This window comes from Periplaneta americana, chromosome 8, assembly GCF_040183065.1.
Source record: "Periplaneta americana isolate PAMFEO1 chromosome 8, P.americana_PAMFEO1_priV1, whole genome shotgun sequence".
NCBI classification, from domain to species: Eukaryota; Metazoa; Arthropoda; class Insecta; order Blattodea; family Blattidae; genus Periplaneta; species Periplaneta americana.
The window spans coordinates 81,954,547-81,980,188 of NC_091124.1; the positions used below are offsets into that span (position 1 = coordinate 81,954,547).

At 37.2% G+C, this 25,642-nt stretch overlaps 1 protein-coding gene across 1 annotated transcript in view; it reads right to left on the minus strand.

The window, feature by feature from the left end:
- Positions 1 to 25,642, minus strand: part of LOC138704230 (uncharacterized) — a 538,384-nt gene that overhangs the window by 149,565 nt on the left and 363,177 nt on the right. Inside the window, exon 2 of the mRNA XM_069832110.1 lies at positions 23,471 to 24,088. Coding sequence (XP_069688211.1) covers positions 23,471 to 24,088 — 618 coding nt within the window. The remainder of the gene's footprint in view (positions 1 to 23,470; positions 24,089 to 25,642) is intronic.

Sequence of the window (25,642 nt, forward strand, 5' to 3'; positions counted from 1 at the left end):
TGCGAGTGGCGTATCGTTGCAATGTCTCTCTCGAAACATGTACCTCTACAAAAACGAAAGTTTCAAGTAGGATGGGAGGACGCAATATGGTGAGAATATTAAATGCATGATTTGTTCACAAGTATTACGAGAAAAACGGTTGTATAACATAAAACAGCATTATACTACATGTTACTCATGAAACATTAAAAGGTTAAGTGTTATTATTATTATTATTATTATTATTATTATTATTATTATTATTATTATTATTATTATTATTTCGATCCTTTTTCAGCAGATGTACGATTAATGCGGTTAGGTCTTCAATTTAAACTCTCAGATTTACAATGTAATGTTACAATGAAAGCTAGATGTAAGGACTTGACAAATGTTGAACTTTTCAAATTTTTGCCAAAAAATAAATATCAGAAGCTTCGTTCTTTTGCTTGCTCTGTTGAAGACAATTCGCTACAACTTACGTTTGTGAAAAATTATTTTCAACAATGAAAATATTAAAACCAAATTTAGATCGCGACTGACAGACAAATATCTTCATGATCAACTACGACTGGCAGTAAGTGACATAATTCCTTATTTTGAAATTCTGTCGCAGAGACATTCTCAAGACAGTTAACTTTAGATTGTGATAATGTGTCCTATGTTTTCTTGTTCATTTCTTTCTTCGTTACACGTACTAAACATTAGTTTGTAACCTTATACTCTATAAAATTATATTTAAGTACTTGACGTAAGGAAAATGAAAATCCGTTAATAAGTCAGACAGTTGCTTCACTTCCCCTTCGGGTGTCCGCCTCCCTCCATAGGTGCTATGCACATTGCAGGTTAAACAGTGGCTCGGCGCACGATTACACTTTCGCCACGGCTGGTCTAGTATATACAGTCACGAAGCTTGAATTTATGAGAGTACTAGAAATAATAGACTGTGAATGTACCATTTCACATTGTAATGAGGCGATAGTAGCGATCGTACTGGTTAGCAACTATCTATGGATGCATATTTACTATGTATTGAACTTCGTAACTGTATATACTAGACTGTGCTAGTGCGCTAGTCTTTCTTCCAGGTGGCTCAGGTTCGATTCCTGGCTAGCTACGTGTTGGTACTTGTGATAGAGAAATCAAACGTTACAGAGAGTTTTTCTCGTTTGCCTCTTTAATTCCACCAACACCCTCCTTTTTCCTTATCATTTCATCTATCATCTACAACAGTGCTTCATAGAGTGCATTGCACTGCGCAATGCACTTTGCATGTGCATTAACAAGACAATACTGAGGGGGTGTCAGTACAAACTGTAGACGTGACGGCGAAATAAATAAATGTAAGTTACATATTTATTTACAATTTTTGTTTTTCTTAAGTAATATCTGACAGAAAGTGTATTGAGGTAACTTGAATTTTTTGTTTTATTGACAGAAACATAACACTTAACATAAAACGTAGTCTAGTGATGTTTCTTTCGTTGTTGTTTCATTGGGATGATACCTGTTACATCAGGAGCAATAGTACGATTGACATAAACCCTGAGAATATGGTTTAAATTAGCATTTGAAATACTCGACCGCAATTTTGTTTTTGTACACTTGAAGACAGAAAAAAAAATCGTTCACATAAACAAGTTGAGTAAAACTTAAAGTAAACAAAGTTAAGCTCCGTTCAGTGATCGATACCACACAATTGTCTTTACATGTTGCGGCAACGTAAGATTTTATTTATCTAATGAAGCCTAACCAAACATAACAAGTCCAAACCTGTGGAGTAACGGTTAGCGCGTCTGGCCGCGAAACCAGGTGGCCCGAGTTCGATTCCCGGTCTGGGAAAGTTACCTGGTTGAGGTTTTTCCGGGGCTTTTCCTCAACCCAATATGAGCAAATGCTGGATAACTATTGGTGCTGGACCCCGGACTCATTTCACCGACATCACCTTCATCTCATTCAGACGCTAAATAACCTAAGATGTTGATAAAGCGTCGTAAAATAACCTACTAAAAATAACATACGTATTTTTTATTTATTTAAACAACACTATTATGAAGTTTAGAACAGAAAAAGATCGATCACTAAACTGCGTACTTTTCAACTCAGGCTCCGCCGTCTAGACTTACTGTAATAATCGCGGAAGATGTATTTGGATACCTCACAGCAGTACTCTTTACCTCGTTGCACTGTTGCAGGGCTATTTGAACGCGTGCAATTTTGAGCATTTGTGAAGCCCTGATCTACAATATTTAAAATTAGGCTGAGTTGAAATCTTAGGAATTGTACGGGTTTCCGATGTGATAGAGGACTTCAGGGGCTTAAGGCTCTGTTCCTGAGAATTATTAGGTACTCGTCAGGAAATGGGACATTTCTCTGACACAGCTGTGGTAAGATTGCTCACCTGTCAGCATCGGATTTATGATTGCCATCCGGATCACCTATGGAACTAGATCCATAATCGCATGAGCTTATACAGGGTGTATCAAAACATATGGGAACGCTCTAGGGAATTGTTAGGGAACCTGAAAACAAGCAATAAAGTTCATATAAACATATGGTCAATTTCGTTTACATTAGTTTTTTAGTTACAGTCACTATTTGTGATGTATATCAGACCATTCCAAGTGGCCTGCCACAGTGATGTCGCGTGGCTGCTCTGGGTTCGTAGAAGCCGTGCCAAGTCCCGGAGAGAGACAGCGAGTGAGTGGGAAAGAGACGGAATACCGAACACTGAGAGAGAGGCTTGCGTGCAAGGGGTGGAATGAGCCAGTGAGGTATATGGATGTTACATTTTATGACACATAGAAAGAATTCAAGAATTACAACAATTGGCAATTACAAAATAACACAACAAAATAAAATTGTCCTTTTTTCTGTAGTTAAGAAGACAAATGACATTTCTTTGATTTCACCAACTTAGCTCTATCGGGGAAAATTGTTTAAGCAGAATGAATGCGTAACACTGCTTTCAACGCAACATCGACTGTCGACGCATTTCTTTTCATTCTTATTGAAAACAATTACGCACAAACGATAGTACACCATAAGGATGAATGAATGACTGATGGAACGTATAATCCAGTAATGCCTGCAGAATATCATTGAACAGACGAGAAGAGTTGATGATCGCATGCATTCGTACACTACCACAGCCTCAGCGACAGAGACAAGTGGGAGTCCGCCCTGGGCAGACACAGGGCAGCGTCCGGGCGCCCTAGCCCTCAAACGTTGTGTTGGAATGCTCTGGTGTACATAAGCCTAATATCTGTGATGACAAACAAGCCACATGTAATTTTTTTCCGTATTTAAGTCGTTGATTTGTTTTTTATTAAAAGCCACCTGATGACAGTTGCCATAGCAAAATAAACACAAAACATATGTTCGAACTTTCATTGATAATTTGTGAAAATGTGTTATTTTGAGTGTAATAATTAATTACATTACAACTAGTGCTCAAAATTGAGTACTCTAATCAGGAAATGGCAGAAATGCACTTTACTTACGGACGAGCTAATTGCAATGAAATGAAGCAATGCGTTTCTATACTCAACAATTTCCCAATAGAATTTACTCAACAACAAGACGTTCTAAATAATACATGACTATCTTGAGGAAAGAGGCTCTTTTAAAAAAAACGTGTTTCAGATGGTGGAAGACAAAGGAGCACCAACACCTAACTTAGAGGAAAGAGTACTCATAGGATAATATTGGGAACAGCTTCAGAGACATACCAGCCATAGAGAATGTGAGTCACATGGCAGTGTGGAGAACAACCTTATATCCATACCACCTTCAAAGAAGGATGTCAACAGATACAGCAGACGGCTGGAATATGGGAGAGAGGAAGGCAGTCGATGATGAAGCGCTCAGAAACCTGTATTACAGTTCATGGTAGACATTTTGAGCACTTTCTGTAGAAGTCTGAAGTCTTTGTATAAGAATAAAGTATTGTAACTTGTAAATTAAATTTTATCGTCACATATTATGTACACCACAAACAATGACTGTAACTAAAAAACTAAGCGAAATTAACCGTATGCTTATATTAAGTTTTTTGCTTCTTTTCAGGTTCTCTATCAATTCCCCAGAACTTTCCCACATGTTTTCATACACCATGTAGAGCGCGTAATGGACCATAACTCTAAATGCATACAGCACGCCCTGGAAATGATAACCAGCCACCAAGTCAGACGTTCATTGGTCGACATTACTATGCTGTCCGGTCGAACAAATAATTGCACTGTTAATCACGTGCGAATATAGAGTCAGAAAAACTTCGCTTTACTGCCACTGGAATTATTTTATATTTGATTATATATAAGAAACGTGCAATCACAAGTTTTGGTCCTCAAACTACTGCTGTAACCTGATTTTACAGAGGAGACATCCAACAAATTAAGCCGGAGAGCACTGAAACTTGCTCAGCATATAAATGGTTCCCTATCCTGAGCACGATTAATCCAGTCTCTATCATCATATCCCACATTCCTCGAACCCATCTTAATATTACCCTCCCATCTACGTCTCGGCCTCCCTAAAGTTCTTTTTCCCTCCGGTCTCCCAACTAACACTCTATATGCATTTCTAGATTCGCCCATACGTGCTACGTGCCCTACTCATTTCAAACGTCTGGATTTTTTGTTCCTAATTATGTCAGGTGAAGAATACAATGCGTGCAGTTCTGCGTTGTCTAACTTTCTCCATTCTCCTGTAATTTCATCCCTCTTAGCCCCAAATATTTTCCTAAGAACCTTATTCTCAAACACCCTTAATCTCTGTTCCTCTCTCAAAGTGAGAGTCCAAGTTTCACAACCATACAGAACGACCAGTAATATAACAGTTTTATAAATTCTAACTTTCAGATTTTTTGGCATGAGACTAGATGACAAAAGCTTCTCAACCGAATAATAACAGGCATTTCCCATATTTATTCTGCGTTTAATTCCCTCCCGAGTGTCATTTATATTTGTTATTGTTGCTCCAAGATATTTGAATTTTTCCACCTCTTCGAAGGAAAAAGCTCTAATTTTTATGTTTCTATTTCCTACAATATTCTGGTCACGAGACATAATCATATACTTTGTCTTTTCGGCATTTACTTCCAAACCTATAGCTTTACTTGCTTCAAGTAAAATTTCCGTGTTTTCCCTAATCGTTTGTGGATTTTCTTCTAACATATTCACGCCATCCTCATAGACAAGAACCTGATGTAACCCGTTCAACTCCAAACCTTGTCTGTTATCCTGAACTATCCTAATGGCATATTCTAGAGCGAAGTTAAAATGTAAAGGTGATAGTCAATCTCCTTGTTTTAGCCCCCAGTGAATTGGAAAAGCATCAGATAGAAACTGGCCTATAAGGACTCTACTGTAAGTTTCACTGAGACACATTTTAATTAATCGAACTAGTTTCTTGGGAATTCCAAATCCAATAAGAATATTATATAAAACTTCTATCTTAATCGAGTCATGTGCATTTTTTAAAACAATGAATAACACACCTACTCTTCCTGAAGTCGAAATTGCGATAGAAAATCAGAAAAAGTACGAGTCTCCAGGTATCGATCAAATTCCAGCAGAATTAATACAGGAGGGTGGAAGCGTATTATTTAGCGAAATTTATAAACTTGTACTTGCAAAGACTCAGAAGGTACTGATGATTATGTAGATGAAGATGATGTCCTTGAAGACACCTCAATAGGCTGCAAATTAACTTCTGACGTATTTGTTTTTGTCCTCTTTACTTGTGATATATCATTCGTAGCTACCCGTTTAACAGAGTTAGGTCAAAGCCCACTCTGATAAGATATTCCTTTAATCGTGATGCCAAAGCATTATGATAATGAATAGTGTTGCAATATTTATAAGTTGCCTCTGTTGCACACTTCCGATCAAAGACGCATTTCACTAGAGTATTAGGTTCTTCGGTTTGGCTGAGTAAGTTATACAGTAGATTAGCACTGGAATTAATTTGTATCATCTCGTGGAGTGCAGCGAATTGTGACGGGGTGGGTGGATTTGCTTACTTTTTCCACTCTAGAATTAATCCCATCCGAGCTTAGTCAGTCTTATTAGGTATACACAAGATGCCTTTCTTGGAAGTAACGAAACCACGTTTTTTGCAGGATCCTATGATTTTCACGTAACTGTACTTGGCATCGGAAAGAGTTGTTATGTACCCCTCCCAAAAAAGCTCGATTTTGTTGGGCATTGCTACTGTGATACACCGTGCACTCTGATTATGAAATCACTCACTACTGGTCTGTCACCTCTCGCCGCAATTCAGCTGTCGGTGTGATTCCTGACGCACAAGATTTCATTCAAATTTGTTATCAGAGATCGGAAATAACCCTGTAGGTAGTTCTGTACTTAATCTACTACTGGTACCGGTACTCTGAATGTAAAACTTGCATTGATTTGGCTTGCAGCCCTCATCCACTTTACAGGAACCATGTGAATAGGAGCTTTGACTTTGGAAAAATTATGTCTGCTGACTTAGAAAAGGTTATAATGTTGCCTCTCGTTGACAGTTTAAAAAAGCCATCTTCACTAACAAGCTTATAGTTCAGAACGAGACTATGCACCTGTAGGAACAAGTGAGAGTAATAAGATACACCCTTTTCCTTCTTTGTTGCATGAAAGTGTAAGAGTGAGAGGGTAAGAAAGAGTTAATAAGTTCTTTCATGCAGTTAATCATGTTTCACAGGAATTCAGAGCATTTCATATTATGGTTAGATAGCCTAATTGTGCTGCCCACAAGAAAAATTTGGGCCTTCCCACTTTTCCTTGTTTATACAGTATATTCTTCAAAAGTGAGTGAAAAGTCACTCGAATGTGAATTATTTTGAATCCTGACATACATTTGAGTATTATGACAACTTCTTACCATCTAATAGAATTGTCGTTGTAGCATCAAGAGAAAACATAATAACGTCAATGATTTCATCACTGCTGTACAGCCAAAAAATAAAGGTAAAATAACTAAGTAATGAACATTTCATATTCATTATCATTTTTAGGATTTTCTTGAGTTCTAAAGCGAAAATATTAATCCATTACTTTATTGAATACATGTATTTCGTAGGCTGGAGTATTATGGCTGATTTGTAAATCTGGCTTAGAAATGACTGAGAAACAACCTTAGTTAAATAACAAACAAAGCACACTAATGCACACTTGCATCAACGTCGGTTAGTGTAATCACCGGTTAAAATTGTCACCTAACCGCTGGTTAAGCATTTTTACAGTGGATCGACCTCGGTTACGACTTAAATAGGAGGTTAACCACAGTAATCTCTAACCGGCCATATTCGAGTGGTTAAAAGAGATAACCAGTGATTAGCAGAGCAAGTAAAGCAAAATGGCGGCCAGAGCCACATATGTTTATTTCGAAGACAATTATTATCGCACAGTAGCCTACTTGAATTTCTTGAATAGAGCATGAACGTGAAGTTTCTTTAGTGGAAAGAGAGAATTCTTACGAGGAATTAGGTGACAGAAAATTTCAGGAGGTATTTCGTTTATCAAAATGTACAAATGGATCACTTGAAATAACACACAAAGTCATATTTCTCCTATGGATCGGTTGCTTATATTACGATTCTATGTAACTGTTATTTTCTGTACTAAAAGGGGGAATACTCGAATATCTCTTTCTCCATGTCACTGGCTGAACAAAGAGAGGTTATGGATGGATCTTGGGATAATGAACAGTTCCCTCGTGTAAATGGGGTCCTGGATCGTATACACATTCCTACTAATCTTCTGCATCCTTTTCCTGTATATATATTCCATCTTTTTTATATATATTATATTTAAATCTAGTAATTGAGTTTATCGATACTTCAACCTCACATTGGGATATAATCATTTTTGCATTCAATTTTCTATTTTGTACGATTTTAACCTAACAGCACTGAAAAGCAAAGAAATGCAACTCGCAAATATAACAGCGCCCAAAGGCAAACAAATGCAAAACGAAAATGTAGGACACGTTCATTTCGATGTAGAACGGAGTGAGCGCAGCCGTTTTTAGACATTGACTATTATCTTTGCAGCGGTATGGATGCTTTCCTTTAGTAATTTTGTAGAAACAGTGTACCATCATAGACATTACTCTGGTTAAATGAGGTGTCAGCTAGCCATGTTTAAGTAATCGGTAATTGTGAATGGTGCACAGAAATTACATTTTAACCACTGTTACTGTTCAACCGCCGTTTCGTAATCTATGATTACTGCGTTTTTAACCGATGTTGATACACTTCGCCATAAATAAAGTTAATATTATGTTATTACGAAAAACATTGTTATAACCCAGGTAGAAGCCTACTATACCTGGTAAGGTTTAACTTGTCTCAGTAGCAATAAAACCAAGTCCCTTCAAATGAAGGTGGAGATTATAGGAGGGTTGTAAATTTTTAGGATTCCTTTCAAAACCTTGTTATTGTACAGGCTCCCGGAACTCAGTTTCTTGAAAGACAAGCTCAGTGACGGAACTATACAGTACGAAGAGAGATATTTTGTTACTTTATTTTGCGCTACAGAATGTATCAACTAGTCCCTTCCGCCACTGGCATCGCTTCACTCCCCCCATCGCAATAACAACACAGACGAGGTAAGACATATCTTCTTTCTCTCTCTTTTCACAGTGAGACAAGTTTCATCACACAGACTTTAGCACAATTCATTTTCAGTACTAGTAACCAATAATAATAATAATAATAATAATAATAATAATAATAATAATAATAATAATAATCCATGGCGCTACAGCCCGTGAAGGGCATAGACCGACCAGCCGGCTGCTGGCCTCACGCCCACATGTCGAAGCAGAGGTGGACGATCACCAGAATGGAGGTATCGTATGGTTAGCAAGATGGCCGTTATAGCTGGCATTCGCAACCGGATTTCGCTACCTATCGTAGCTCCTCAAGTGCATCACGATGTTGGGTGGGCACCGGTCCCATACACTGGTCGAAATTTAATGAGAAAATTTCTTCCCCCATGAGGACTCGAACCAGCGCGCATTCCGTAACGCGAGTCCTAGGGAGGATGCCTTAGACCGCGACGCCACGGCGCGGGACACTAGTACCAATAACACTTATAAATTCCACTGCTAGTACTGCTGTACTACTCCAGAGTATCAGTCCTTCTGAAGTCTGGTTGTAAGTCTATGAACATTTTCCTCTTTGACATTAAAGAGATGTATTGTACAATTCCGGTGACGTGAAATTAGCACGACGTCGGGAATTGATTTCAGACAATACATGCCATCACAATGACAAATGTACAAACGTTCAGACCCTAGGTGACCGAAGCATGCTAGTGGAACTCATCAAGATTCGAACTGCAATCTCCGACGTAGGAATTTAAAGTTCCAACTACCACAGTTTTATTACGGTAATAAAAATGCTCTCATAATCAGAACTCCTGCATTTTCAGTTAAAAATAGTAATATATAAAACATTTTAGAATAATACATCCTCTCAGAATGTGATAAATTAGTAGGAACTCTTTTTACGGGTGAACTTACTCCATTTTGAAATAATTATACAGAACACATTGTAATCATTATCACCTTCCTTATATCGTTGTCTTAGTCGTAAATGCTAATAACAGAAATAAGTTAAACATAAGTAGAAACAACTCGGGAGCAAATTAAACGCAGAATAAATATGGGAAATGTCTATTATTATTCGAGTGAGAAGCTTTTGTCATCCAGTCTGCTATCAAAAAATTTGGAAGTTAGAATTTATAAAACAGTTATATTACCGGTTGTTCTTTATGGTTGTGAAACTTGGACTCTCCCTTTGAGAGAGGAACAGAGATTAAGGCTGTTTGAGAATAAGGTTCCTAGGAAAATATTTGGGTCTAAGAGGGATGAAGTTACAGGAGAATGGAGAAAGTTACACAACTCAACTACACGCATTGTATTTTTCACCTGACATAACTAGGAACATTAAATTAAGACGTTTGAGATGGGCAGGGCATGTAACACGTATGGGCGAATCTAGAAATGTTTAGTTAGTATAGTATAGAGTGTTAGTTGGGAGGCTGGAGGGAAAATGACTTTTGAGGAGGCCGAGAGGTAGATGGGAGAATAATATTAAAATCGATTTGAGGGAGGTGGGATATGATGATAGAGATTGGATTAATCTTGCACAGGATAGGAACCGATGACGGGTTTATATGAGGGCGATAATGAACCTCCGGGCTCCTTTAAAGCCATAAGTAAGTATATTTGCTACATATCATTGTCAACGTAATCTACGTATCAAGTTATCTTCATTTACGTATTAAGATTATCTTCATCTCTATATCGTGGCTATTTTTACTCTGTATCGTGATTATCTTTATGTAGTATGTATCATGGATATCTTCACATACGTACCATAGCTCTCTTTACTTACATATCGTGGTTATTTTTATCTACGTACGTGACATGGTTATTTTTATCTACGTATGTGACATGGTTATCTTCATACACGCACCACGCAACCATGCAACTTCACTACGGCTCATGTTACCAGTTATCATGATTACCTTCACCTGCATATTATCATGGCCTTATTTTATCTGCATGTCGTTATTTCTATCTGCGTATCATGGTTATCTTCATCTACGTATCATCGTTATCTTTACCTATTTATCATGGCCATATAGCCTATTATTCACCTATTTTCATGGTTATCTTTACCTACATATGGTTATTTTATCTACTGGTTATTTCTATCTACGTGCCATGGTTATCTTCAAACATGTACGTCCTTTGACACGGAAATTGGTCGCTGTTCAAAGACTAAGTCCTACCTCGGAATAGCTCGGGAATCATCTTTTGTGCTGTATTTACACACGTGCGTTTTACGTAGAGAGATTCGAAGCCCGGCCTTTGTAACGAGAAGAAAGAGCTCTACTGCTAAGCCACAAAGGTTTCGTAGGGAATATATTTTCATGGCATACAGATACGTCGCAACTACGACTTCATTTCATCCTAGGACCTCGATGGTTAATATTTCCCCGTGTGAATCTCGCTTTAATCCTAACGGCACAGACAAATTCACGCATCACGGTTGTCTCTGTTTACAATACAGTGGTGTTATTCAGCTAGTTCGCTAGTTCAGCATAAGCTTTTTTTTACAGAAAGCAAGAAGAACACTAATTTAAGAAGAAATTCTCTAGGTTTTTAATATTGAAGTAAATATAATATAAATAAACTACAATAGAGTGATCATGCTTAATATTACATTGTTCTTTTCTGTCCACGTATCCAGGTACAGAAATTTGATATTCCTGCAACTTGGTAGCCGTCTACCCTTTTCTCTTCCAATTAACGCACACACAACAATGAAATGTAGTATACAAAACAATTAAAGAATAAAGAAGTTTCAACTACAAAACATACTATTGAGCAAATTATTAACGTACTTCCTTTCCTTCTTTTAATACCTTTCAACAATATTTTATGAAGGAAATAAATTATTTGTTCATTAGGAATAGGCCTACTGACTATACTGAATGCATTTTTCGTCATTGGGATACTATAGCATTCGGTATCTTTTAAACTGCATTTTATGTTTGAGTCTAATTCGCAGAGAACAATCAGTTACTGCAATGAAGCGTTAAGCAGTTCGATCAATTTTTTTTCTTGTAGTGATGGTAAAGTTACGTAATGAAAGTAAAACAGATGATATAAGCGTACTGGTTGACGTTTCGGAAAGTGAAGAGTTAAATTGAGACGTGTAGTTGCAAAATCAGATAATCACTTTTTTTCGAAAACGAGTTAATGTTATGTTTCATGTCTTCATAACATTCTACAACTGCTGTAGCACTGTTATGCTTCAAAACCAGATACATCACATGGATTTGTATGATGAAAAATAGTATTGGTTGCAAATTCAGATAAGTCATGTGACTTTATTTCCAAAACCAGATACATCAAGGGTTTGTGCATATGTTCACTGCGCATCAATATAGTTCCCGCGAAGGAACAGCTGAAAGGAAAACGGCAAGATGTCATTATTAGCTATAACGAATATACAGATATTTTCTCTAATTTTGGAATAGTCATAATTTTATCAGATAAGATATATGATTGAAAAAAAAATGTTTCCAATATAATGCGGCCAAAAGGTTCTTCTTTCAGTCGAACAAGAAGGATGACGTGCTGCTGAAGGGTGAAGTTCGTTCACTACAGAAGTGAGTCTGGTCAATACAAGGGCACTTTTAAGAAGAGCAAAAAAATAATAAATATTGCATCGCCAAGCATAATGCTATCAGAAGTACATCTTTTCTTACACCTCAAGATATTCCTGTCCGATCAGCATTTTCACAGTGACAGAGAGGTCAGACGGCTGTCACACACTGGTTTCGATCCCAGGCAGCAGAATGCTAGGACACAAGGATACGAAAGTTGATCCCATGTCTCAATTATGGTGGGGAACATGTTTAAAAAGTAGCTGAACAATTGCTGTATCTGTTCCAATAAATCTTTCCAATAAATTGTGTTTCTTTTCTCTAAACGGCTCCAGGGTAACTTACTTTCTGAACGCGCCTTGTACCATGTTTACCTTCACCAAAGCAAACTATCTCTGTTATCTCCACCTACGTATCGTAGTTATCTTCACCTGCATATCACGGTTATGTTCACCTAAATGTCATGGTTAGCTTCTACTACGTGTCATGAATATCTTCACTTATGTATCATGGTTATATTGATAAACATATCATTGTTACCTCCACCTGTTTCTTCTAGTGCGATCGTCGTTACCGTCAACTATATAGCCATATTAATATTGTCATTTTCACCTATGTATCACCTTTATCGTCACCTACACCTCATCGTCGTCACAGTCACCTACATAGTATTGTCAATATTGCCACTTACTTGTCATCGTCTCGAAATTCGCCTAATTTAACATCACCTTCCTCGTCATTATGTCCTTCATCTTCGTTGTTAACCAAAACATGCTCAGCGTTATCATGCTTACAACCTCAACATCGTCAATATCATCTTTAACATTGTTGTTGTACTACTTACTATGAGACGTATCATCATCACTAACTTCGTCTTAGTCGTCGTCATAGTTATTCTCGTCGTCAATATCATTATCTTCACGCTTTACTTCTTCTTGTATGCTCAGTCTTTGAATTCCACTGTCGTTTCGAATTTCCAGGAATCCTTTTTCCTGTTAACATGTGAGCCGTTCAGAGCAGAAATGGTTTAAGTCAAAAATGGATAATGAGGGTTAAAGTAAACATTCTGTAAAATACAGCGCAAAGTAGCAATTAATATGTAATTAATATAAAATATTAGTAGTCAGTGGATAGCACGAAGGACACCACTTCTGCTCTGAACGGCTCATATACTGCATTTCCATACCGTTTCTAGTAGTGATTATTGCTAGTCTCAAGATATACACTTCGGCACTTCTCTAATTTAATATCTGTTCGTTTCCCAACCTTCATTCCTGGTATGATCTAGTTGTTAACATTCTTTATTCGATGTAGAAATGCAATTCCGTATAACTGTATGCGAGACCTACTACCGCTGACTTCTTTACGTTTCATTACGCAGTATTCTTCTCCGAATGAAAGACTATATTCTCCCGAGTAAAGTTAGCTTAATGGAAGATGATCCTCCTAGGCATGCTCGTTCCTCTATCAGAATAATTAATATTTAAACCTTGAAGCGAGTGTCATTTCTTCATTAATATTTATATTACACACGTACTTTCTCTCTCTCTTAAGATTTATATTAGAACTCATTAATACAACTCGCCGTTCCTTCCTTAACAACCTTTCAGCAGAAACGGTCTGAGTCTCTAGTGCATGGGTGTCCAAAAGCCTATAGCACCAGGAGATATTGCACGTCAAGCATGCTCTGCTAAGGTCAATAACTTACCATATAAAATTGGAAAAACGACCTTAAAGAATATGCGTTGCGGGTTGCTTACTCCAGGGGTTACCTCGTACGAGTTACAATTTGACATTATGCTCTAATGGCAGAAGGTATGGATGATTCCACAGCCGATTTGAAAATAATTGGTATATAATGAAAATTTTTGCCATAGTTCTTTTATAAAGAAAGTGTTTCTTCTCACAGCGTATGAGAAAGGACAATTTAGAAATTGACAGTCACACAAAAATTCAACGCCCTCCTTTCCTCTCCTCGTATATTCGTTTACTCCTCGTCTCCCTCTTATTTTCTTTGTATTCCCTTTTTATGCTTGTATTGTCCTCATTCTACTTCCATTTCTATTTTTCCTTGCAATTCCCTTGTTCTCTTTGTCTCCGCCTTGTTATCTTCGTCTTAGCCTTGCTATCCTTGTCTTCGCCTTGTTCTCGCTTTCCTCGCTTTGTTCTCCTTGAATTACCTTTATTCTCCCCTCTTCCCCTCTTCTTCTACTTCTTCTTCTTCCTCTTCTTGTCTTCCTCTGTTCTTGTATTCTCCTTGCTCTTTTTATCTTCAAGTTTTATTTTCCTTGTTCTCCTTGTATTCTCTTGTTTCATTTCTTGCATTACACACGTAGTTCTACGTAAAGATATACTAAAACCCGTAGGGTAATTCCGGGGGAGATAGCCATGCGAGTGAGACGACCAACCGCTCTTATTTTTATTCTAATCATCTGTTTCGAATGAAAATCGGTTTGCGGCCAGATGTTAATTAAACGAAGTGATTGTTGCACCTGCGAAAACGGAAGGTTATTATTTCCGCGTTTTGTAGCCGTTCGTGAGTCTGTGAGCATGCAATAATTTTTCACCTTCTGAAATAACAATAGAGAAATACTGCATTTTGTGAGGAAATTTGCTGGAAACATTATCAAAGAGGTAAGGCATATTTAAACATTCTATCTTAACTGTATTTGTTCTCTTCACTGCTGCCAGTTTTTATTACGCGGTATGGCCATCTCTCCCGTAGAAAAAGGAGAGATGGCCAGCATTTTTCCGGGATAGATGGCCTACAATTGAGGAATATTATTATGTTAAAAGTATCGTTATTTCTAGATTCCGATAAAATATAAAGCAAAGCCCGGCAGCAAACGTGTCTTTGGAATGAAGATGACTTATACCGTGCTTTTGAAGCCATTAAATATGGCACTTCTGTACGCCAAGCCTTCATTACATTTCATATTCCAAGAAAAGCCTTGGAAAGTAGAGATAAAACAGACAATTCTACAAAGGGTGCAATGGGACCAAGTGACACATAGGCAATGTCAATGGATGTAGGTTTGTTCGCCATATTAAATATGCAGGAACATGGATTTTCCCTTACAGGGACCGATGTCTATAGTCTCGCTTACATTTTTGCTGAAGAACTTGTCAATATTCTCTGACTGGCTGACAAGCAAGCATTCTGATGGGAGCAGATAAAAAAGTTATTTTTTTTTTCATGTTAATAACGTCAAAAGAAGTGCTTATAAAAATTTTGGCCACTTGACCGCAATTACGAGGGCCGTAAAAAAGTTCGCCAGGGGTCGTTAACAGAAAGAAAACACAATTTAATTAAAAATATTATTGAACAGAAACAGCAATTGTTGAGCTATTTTTTCAACACATTCCACACCGGAATGAGTGTTAGAGAAGGCCGTATGGCCTTAACTCTGCCAGGTTAAATAAATCATTATTATTATTATTATTATTATTATTATTATTATTATTATTATTATTATTATATTATTATTATTATTATTATTATTATTATTATTATTATTATTTGTCATATCATGGGATCGGTAGGGAGGTGCAGGCGGCTGTCAAACGCTGGTTTCGATCCCAGGAAGCTGACTTCTACGACACAATTGTACAAAAATTGATTCCATGGTATGACAAATGTCTCAATTCCAGTGGGAGATACGTTGACAATTAGCGCAACAATTGCTGTATCTGTTTCAATAAATCTTTCCATGTAATTGTGTTTTTTTCTGTAAACGACCCCAGGTAAAATCACTTTCTGGATGGACTCGTAATTACGGTCGAGTGGCCAAAATTTGTATAAGCACTTCTTTTCACATTATTAATATGGCGGAAGAAAAAAAATAACTTTTTTATTTGCTCCCATCAGAATGTTTGCTTGTGAGACAACGCTTCCTATCCCGGAAACCAACTGGAAAAGACACTGTTACTTTGACCTTTCAGGATTTTGTTTCATTAACATGTTCATAAGGTCCCGCGTCGTGGCCTAAGGCATCCTGCCTAGGACTCGCGTTACGGAATTCGCGCTGGTTCGGGTCCTCATGGGGGAAGAAATTATCTCATGAAATTTGAGCCAGTGTATGGGACCGGTGCCCACCCAGCATCATGATGCACTTGGGTAACTACGATAGGTAGCGAAATCTGGTTAAGAAAGCCTGCTGTAACGGCTGGGGGGATCATCGGGCTAATCAAACGATACCGCCATTTGGTTGGATGATCGTCCACCTCTGCTTCGACATGTGGACGTGAGGCCAGCAGCCGGCTGGTCGATCATGGTCCTTCATGGGCTGTCGTGCCTCTGATTATTATTATAATGTGTTCATAAGGGTTTCAATTTATTTCTGTGTTGTTTTAAGGAAAATTCACTAAAAGAGGAAAAAACAAAAAATAAAGTTTTTGAAAAGTTTCAAACAATCATAATTATGCACTTAGACACTATATTTATGTGTCCAGTGCATAAAACCTCATTCTTTTACAAAAAAATTGTTATGAATTTACTTAAAAATTATGGTGGCCATCTATCCCTATATCCTATGGCCATCTCACCCACATATGTTGGGTGAGATGGCCAGTGACCTATTATATTTCGAACGTATTTTTTTATTACATCAGTGAATTCTATGCGCCCTGAGGCACTGTAGTGGAGAAATATAACCTAGAAGGAACGTATTTGATTCGTTTCGTATTTCTTTACCAATCGGTTACCCTGTTCTAAGTGATTTAAAAAACTATGGCCATCTAACCCGGAATTACCCTACATGGCAGAGCTATGCATCTGTAGACAGAGGATCGCAACCACACGCAGCTATACATAAAGATATACAACAACCCGTACATAGAAAAAAAGCTATGCATCTGTAGACTGAGGATCACTGCCACACACAGTTCTACGTACAGATATACAACCACCCATACATAGCAAATCTATGCATCTGTAGACTGAGGATCACTACCACACACAGTTCTACGTACAGATATACAACCACCCGTACATAGCAAATCTATGCATCTGTAGACTGAGGATCACTACCACACACAGTTCTATGTACAGATATACAACCACCCGTACACCGTACATAGCAAAGCTATGCATCTGTAGACTGAGGATCACTACCACACACAGTTCTACGTACAGATATACAACCACCTGTACATAGCAAAGCTATGCATCTGTAGACTGAGGATCACTACCACACACAGTTCTACGTACAGATATACAACCACCCGTACATAGCAAATCTATGCATCTGTAGAATGAGGATCACTATCACACACAGTTCTACGTACAGATATACAACCACCCGTACATAGCAAAGCTATGCATCTGTAGACTGAGGATCACTACCACACACAGTTCTACGTACAGATATACAACCACCCGTACATAGCAAAGCTATGCATCTGTAGACTGAGGATCACTACCACACACAGTTCTATGTACAGATATACAACCACCCGTACATAGCAAAGCTATGCATCTGTAGACTGAGGATCACTACCACACACAGTTCTACGTACAGATACACAACCACCCGTACATAGCAAAGCTATTCATCTGTAGACTGAGGATCACTACCACACACAGTTCTACGTACAGATACACAACCACCCGTACATAGCAAAGCTATTCATCTGTAGACTGAGGATCAATACCACACACAGTTCTACGTACAGATACACAACCACCCGTACATAGCAAAGCTATGTATCTGTAGACTGAGGATCACTACCACACACAGTTCTACGTACAGATACACAACCACCCGTACATAGCAAAGCTATGTATCTGTATACTGAGGATCACTACCACACACAGTTCTACGTACAGATATACAACCACTCTACATAGCAAAGCTATGTATCTGTAGACTGAGGATCACTACCACACACAGTTCTACGTACAGATATACAACCACCCGTACATAGCAAAGCTATGCATCTGTAGCGGTAGACTGAGGATCACTACCACACACAGTTCTACGTACAGATATACGACCAACCGTACATAGCAAATCTATGCATCTGTAGACTGAGGATCACTACCATACACAGTTATAAGTGAAGGCATGCAGCATAGTAGAGCTATGCAGCTATCTATTATGTCCTACATATTAAAATTTGTCTAGTATACTTATATAAATTTATTAATGCAAATTCCGTATATATGAAATGTGAAAGATTTATAAATTAAATTATTAGCTTAGAGAGATAGCCTACAAAGAATTTGCAGTGACAGATTCTGTACTGAACTGGAATAATATTTTATATATATATATATATATATATATATATATATATATATATATATATATATCCGGCGTGGCTTAGTGGATAAAGCATCAGCACGTAGAGCTGAAAACCCGGGTTCAAATCCCGGTGCCGGAGAGAATTTTTCTCCGTTCCATCACTCTTTCATCATATGATGACGCAGAATATCTGCATGGAAATATCATATGTACTTCGGTACATCAAAATATATATGATATGCGTAATAAAAAATCACTTTGTGATTTAAGACGGCACCTATACCGCCGGATCCCGGCCAACCAGTCACTCATTCGAGTGCACCTCAACACATGTATGGACTTCGGTCCTGCGTTCATAGATATCTATGACGTAGTGCAGAGGGCGGCCACTAGAGGGAACTCAAGAGATGGAGCTTAATCTGAGACGATTCTGACCGGCGTCGGGGTTGTATCCGGCGTGGCTTAGTGGATAAAGCATCAGCACGTAGAGCTGAAAACCCGGGTTCAAATCCCGGCGCCGGAGAGAATTTTTCTCCGTTCCATCACTCTTTCATCATGGAATAATATTGTTTTCATGTATCTGAATATCATTTTTGAAAGAAAATAAAAGAAAAATATATATTAACGTATTCTCATTTGCTGGCAGGTGACACGTTGTTTCAAAGTTATGATTATGTAACGTTCATAACCATATGTTTTCTATTGTATTCAGAGGAAAAAGTATTCATACAAGATAAAACCGTTACACTATCTAGCACTTCTACATAAAGCAAATTATTCAATATTATTATGAAATGATACTCTTTAAACCTATTGCTTCTATAAATATGGATTAGGCTGTTCGAAACCACCTCTCTTTCCAAATGCCAACGTCTTCTGTCCATTTCACCTGTATTATTAGGTTCCTATCCTCCATGGCTTTGATCATTCCAGAATTTTTTGGGTAAACAAATGACGATCTCAAAGCATATTTTATAGTACCATAAAGAATTTGCAGTTTGAAATGTTGGAAAACAAAGGAACAAATTATAGAGAAATTATAAAAGTAAACAAATGCTAGGGAAGGGACAAAATTGTAGCGATAAGCAGTTGAATATGGTTGAAACACGTCTTTTCGTACCGTTTTATTAGTAAAAAGTAGTATAACGTAGTAAACGTGTTATAGTCAGCTGAAACCTAAAATTCCCCCTTATAATATAATGATATTTTTAAGCTAAGCAATAGTCTAAAAGCAGCCGTATAACCATAAAGGCTTTCGCTTTGCCCAAAAATGTTCATCATACTTAAAGATAATAAAACAATCTGAACCAAACGTGAGGAGAATCGGTGCATTTCTAAACCATCAAGCTTCATGTTCATATGAACATTCCTTCATGGCACGTCAGTGTGATACAATTTAAGAACATGCCGAGAACGACATATGAATTTCAATTACTAAGATGTATGTACGATTCTCTGAGACAAAATGAAGAATTTTCATTAGAAATTTCCTGGCATCGGCATTTTTAACACTTAACAGAACCTCAATCTTCAGGGGTGTAAATAAAACAGTTATTGTTTATTTCAGACAAGAAAGTGATTACATCTTGTACTAACGAAAAATAAGTTAGATGAAATTGGCAATTTCTCCTGCCAGCTTACGTAGTGTAAATTATGTTGTGTACAGTTTAAGAGCTGAAAAAAATATTAATGGAGTTATTTCTCACATTTATGTAGATTCTGAGTCTCGCCCGTGCCCAGACATGGAGACAAAACATTAATATTTAAAATAAAATGGCTCTACTTCTTTTCTGTTTATTTTATAAATTTCAGTTTTGCTGCCTTCCTACCGAAAGATATGCCGTATATTCGCAGATGAAGTCAGGATTGTTTCCGGTAAGCGATTCGCTTGCAAGGTTAAAGATAACACTGTATATTAATGTAGCATCAATAAGTCAATAACAATGACATTAGGTAAATAACTACTAGGTCTAAGAATAATTATTAAGATAAAATTAAATTCAAATTCTCCATACTTTCCCATTACACATTTAATACGAGAAGTTAAAAGGTTTATATTTCAAGTGAAAGTGAAGTAAAATAATTCTCTGCGTTCATCTGTATATACAATGCATCCTCTGGTTTGCGCAGAATTATATCGATGGTGTTCGGGTAAAGAGGAGTTAAGTCATTTTTTTGTGCAAGTGGAGTTTTGTTCCCCAGATGAATATACAAGTTAAATTCTACAAGTGGGTGAGCAAAAACAAAAGAATACTAGTATTTGATGTGTTTTATTTGTGTAGAAAATTATTTGCAGTAAGGGTCCTAAGTTTTATTTTCATTTATTTCAAAATTCATTTTTATGACTTACCTCCCTTTACCCAAGCAATATACCACCGATATTCTCTTAATTATTTATTTATGTATTATATACAGTATATATATATATGTATATATATATATATATATATATATATATATATATATATATAGGAATCTTTCAGTTTAGGTACTACTGTACAAAGAAATATCAGTGACACAGGTTTCGTCACGACTTGAAATTACGTCATTATTATGTAGACCTATTTGAATACGAGTATAAGGACAAGTCCAGTCATAGGTCTACGCTTTTATTATTTGGGTGTGGCACAATGGTACAAAATCACATTGTTGACTTCAAAGAAAAATTAACTAACGCTATCAATCATCATTTCGATATAAGATAGCAGCTACTTACGCTATGGTACATGGATTATTTATTACACGCATTATATTTTTCTCCTTCAACAATAATTACTGCTATGAATAAAATCTGTAGCAGTAGTAGCATTATAGTAGTTATATAGTAGCCTAGTAATAGTCGTAGTCGTAGTAGTATTATGAGCAGTAGCAGTAACAGCAATGATAGTAGTAGCAGCAGCAATAGCAGTAGTATTAACAGTAGGACAAGCAATAGAAGTAGTGAAAGTAACAGTATTAGCAGTAGTAGTAGAAGTAGAGCAGCAGGATTAGCAGTAGTAACAGCAATATCATTGGTGGGAGTAGTAGTGTTCGTCTCTTGCTTTATTTTTTTCTATTTTTTTTTCTAGTAGGGGAATGTTTAGGTGGTAGTGGGGATGATTACTTGTTGCGTAGAATTATGTCGAATAGTATAGGTGTATTAAATTATAACTGATTATTGAATATGTGACACTGACGAAAGCAAACACCATGCCGAAACGTTTCTATGTACATTACCTTTCCTAATACAGATTTAACATTTCTAAAAGTTTAAAGTTTTACAATTTTTACATTTCGAGAAAACGGTGTTGCAGGTGACTTCGAGAAAACAGTCATTTTGTTATTTTATTTTTAAGGCATTTACCATTAACATGTTCATCATACTTGGCTGTTGATTTGCCTCATAGATAATTATAATTATTTAATGTAAACAATCTGTCAATAAATTTAAATTAAATCGCTGACCATAGAGAGACTGTATGCCAAAAACCACTCTTTAGATGGGACAAATATTGACAAGATGTATTTAGCTGAAAATCTCGAAATCGGCTTCTACTAGCATCACATCTGCCAGTTAATATCTTATCTAGGGTTCGCTTATTCGCGGATGATTGTATGCTATACAGGGAAATAAAAAGTCATGAAGATACTACTCTTCTCCAGAATGACCTCAATAGAATAAATGATTGGGCAATAGCCAACAAAATGAAAATAAATTCTCTAAAGAGCAAAGCCATCAGTTTTACAAGGAAAAGAAATAAAATAGTCGCATCGTATACGTTAGGGGGTGAAACCATTCCGGAAGTTAACAAATGTAAATACCTCGGAATAACATTTAGCAGCGATCTCGGCTGGGGGGAACACGTTACAGACACAGCGGGAAAAGCATGGAGAGCGTTACACTTTGTGATGAGGGTACTAAGAAAAGGTTCTGATAAATCCAAAGAGATTGCATATAAATCACTAGTACGTCCAGTAATGGAATATGGTGCTGCATGTTGGGATCCTTACAGATTAGAACATATTAAGACACTGGAAAAGATTCAAAAACGGGCTCTTAAGTGTTGTTGGAAAAATTCACCATTAAAATGGGACACACTCACGGACAGGAGAACGCGAATTCGATTATGCGCACTGTTCAAAACATACAGAGGTGAGCCTGCCTGGAAAGAAATAAAAAATAGGTTGCAGCCGCCAAATTACTCTTCAAGGAACGACCACTCATATAAATTGAGGGAAAGAAGGCAGAGGACGGACACTGGAAAGTTTTCTTTTCTCAATCGTACTATCAGGGACTGGAATGCTTTACCTGCAGACTTACTAAAGGCTTTACCAACAACCAAAAATGTATTTAAAAATAGGCTTAAGGACCTTACTAATAGACGGTAATTATACACAGTACTTAAAGGGTGTAAACGATATGTTGTTATTGAAGTGTTGTAGGCTATCAGTGAAGAATTATGTTGTGTCAGTGAAGTGTGTTGTATCAGTGAAGAAGTATGTCGTGTCAGTGAAGTGTGCTGTGTAAGTGAAACGTGTTCCTGTCAGTGAAGCTGTATAGGTTATAGTGGCAGTGCAAAGTATTTGAACAGTGAAATGTTTTTGAAGTGTTAGTGAAATCAGGATAGAATCAGTGAAATGTGTCGTAGTTCCAGTGCAGTGAGTGAGTTGACAGCGAAATGAGTGTAATGTTGAAAGGTACTTGTGCAGATATGAACATATACTCGTGGGTTTTAGTTCGATCTTAGTTTTAAGATACAAATTAGAATATTTCAAATGTTATTTTAAGTGATCGTTTCATTTAATTTAGTATATTCCCTGTTGTTGTTATTATTATTGTTATTATTATTATTAGTATTAATTATTAGTATTATCATTAATTGTATTTTTAATTAATAAGTTTATTATTGTCATTATTGAGTGTAATTAGTTACCACTGCCACCGGGTATATACCCATTGCAGTGTGAATAAATACATACATACAATATTCTTTTTTCCTTATAGCCTACCTCATACAATGAGGAAACATAAACTTGTACGACATTTTATTTTTAATAAAGCCTCTGTAAACTTACATGCGGTGCACGTCGCTGGCCAAGTTGTTGGGGATGTCGGTGAGCTCGAGACCACCACATCGGCACTCCACTTCGACGTCGCGTCCGTCCTCCGTGGTGTTCCAGCAGTCACAGGTGCCGTGTAGTTCCGCTCCCCACTCGTCCTCCGAGTCCACGACTTCAAACCCCGGCAACATCTCGAATCCGCGATCTAGAACCGACTTCCGAATCGATTCGATTTCTTGTTCCCCTCGCTTCGAATTTTTATCAATAGCATCAGGGACGACGTCTTCCTCTGGCTGCATGTTCAACACTGCCTCCCAGCCATGCTTCATATCTGACACTTCATCAGGCTCGTACCTGATCTCAGCTTCCACTTTCGAGTCTCTGTTTTCAGACTTCTGTTCCTCGTCCTCAAAAGCCATGAATCCATTCGCGATTCCTGGGAAGATCTTATCATGAAATCCTGCATCTGAATGCACGACGGTTCCCACGTTCTTGAAGGGATAAAATGAAAATTCTTTATCGTGTTTGACTGCTGTTTCGTCGTTCTTCCATTCGACGATGCTTGAATTTGTTGCTTCCAGTGTTTCCCCAAACATGAAGCATGCCTCCAGGAGCATCAGAAGATGCAGCCACCTGCAAGATAAGATAAATGGCGTCAGTACGTTTTATTAAGCAGCAGGAGAGTCAGTGAGATAGGGCTCAAGTATTTTTTCTCCTCCCACTAACTGAATCATTAGAATAGGAAAATACCGATCATTCCAGTAGAAGGATTTCTGTTGGTAAACTTATTTTAAAAACCGTAAATATTATCCCTTATGCGAGTGAATTTTAATAAGTTCGCGAACTTTGAGGTCATATCAACCAATTCATTTACTATCCCCTGCTGTAACGCTCTAGTGAATAACCTTGAGATTTTCAAACGAACAGAATACCATCTGATTTACAAACGATTCTAACGCTAATTTTAAAATAGTGTTGGGAAATTATCAGCTACCCACACTTTTAATCTCTTGTATACATTTTCTTATCTCATTCTAGACCCGAGGTCAAAGAATGCCTTGACCTCTACCTTCAAGGCCCCATGTGCCTCATGTCATGTACGGGAGTACCTTTAACATTTTTGTATATGTTATTAATTGTTACATTGTCTCTCCTTCTAAGCAGTAATAAAATCGCAATGCACATGCCGAATAGGCCTACGCTATAACAAAATTACACAAAACCTTACAAAGCCAATTAATTCACAGTTTTTAGTGCAATAAGTCACGTAGCAATTTACTATCCTTGGAATAGTAAGGAAAGTGTAATTTTAAAAATATTGGATATATTGTTGACATCACTAGAAAAATAATGACAAAAAATCTCATAAAACCATACATTTTGAATTAAGGTAGAAAGACTACTAGCTTCTTTCCGATATTACAAACCGAAGGAAAAACAAAGTGTGGGACACGTATGAACGAGATTCTTAGACGAACTTTCCTTAAGTTCAAGGAGCAACAGTTTGCAAGCAAATAAGTTGTTTATGATGACTATTAGAGCTGAAATTGTATGCAGTATCATAGTAAAATATGTTCATATACATGTAGTAAATTATTCTAAAATGCGTAGTAAAATCATAGGCCTATGCGTATATAAAATTATACAGATTGTACATCTCGGTCTATTAAACATGATGTGTAGTGAAATTGTATTTTCTCTTCTACTTTTGTTCTTGATTCCTAAAATATCGTGTTTTAGGATTGATACCTAAGGGCCCTATTCATAGACATTCTTAGCGCGGGCTTTCGGTGGATGATCAGCGAACTAACGTTTTTCGTATTCATAAACCAGTGTTAGCGATGTGATATGATATGAATCCTGTTTAGCACGCTCGTAGCGCGGGCTAGCGAAATGTCTATGAATAGCACCCTAATAGTCTATATTTACTGTTCGAGTAAATGTGAACGTCATTGCGAATGACCTTCCGTTCAACACACGCTAACACCACCACAATAGACACAACAAAGTATCCTGATTTCAACATGGATATCACCACAGTTGCAATGTACATGGCGGACCGAAGTAAACAGTGATGCTTTATTACAGATACCATTTTTTCTAGGGAAACCAAAAAGTTACAGAAAAATTTTATTAGACTTTTTTGTTCAGTAATTTATGTAATTTATGCTCTATCGCCATTATTGT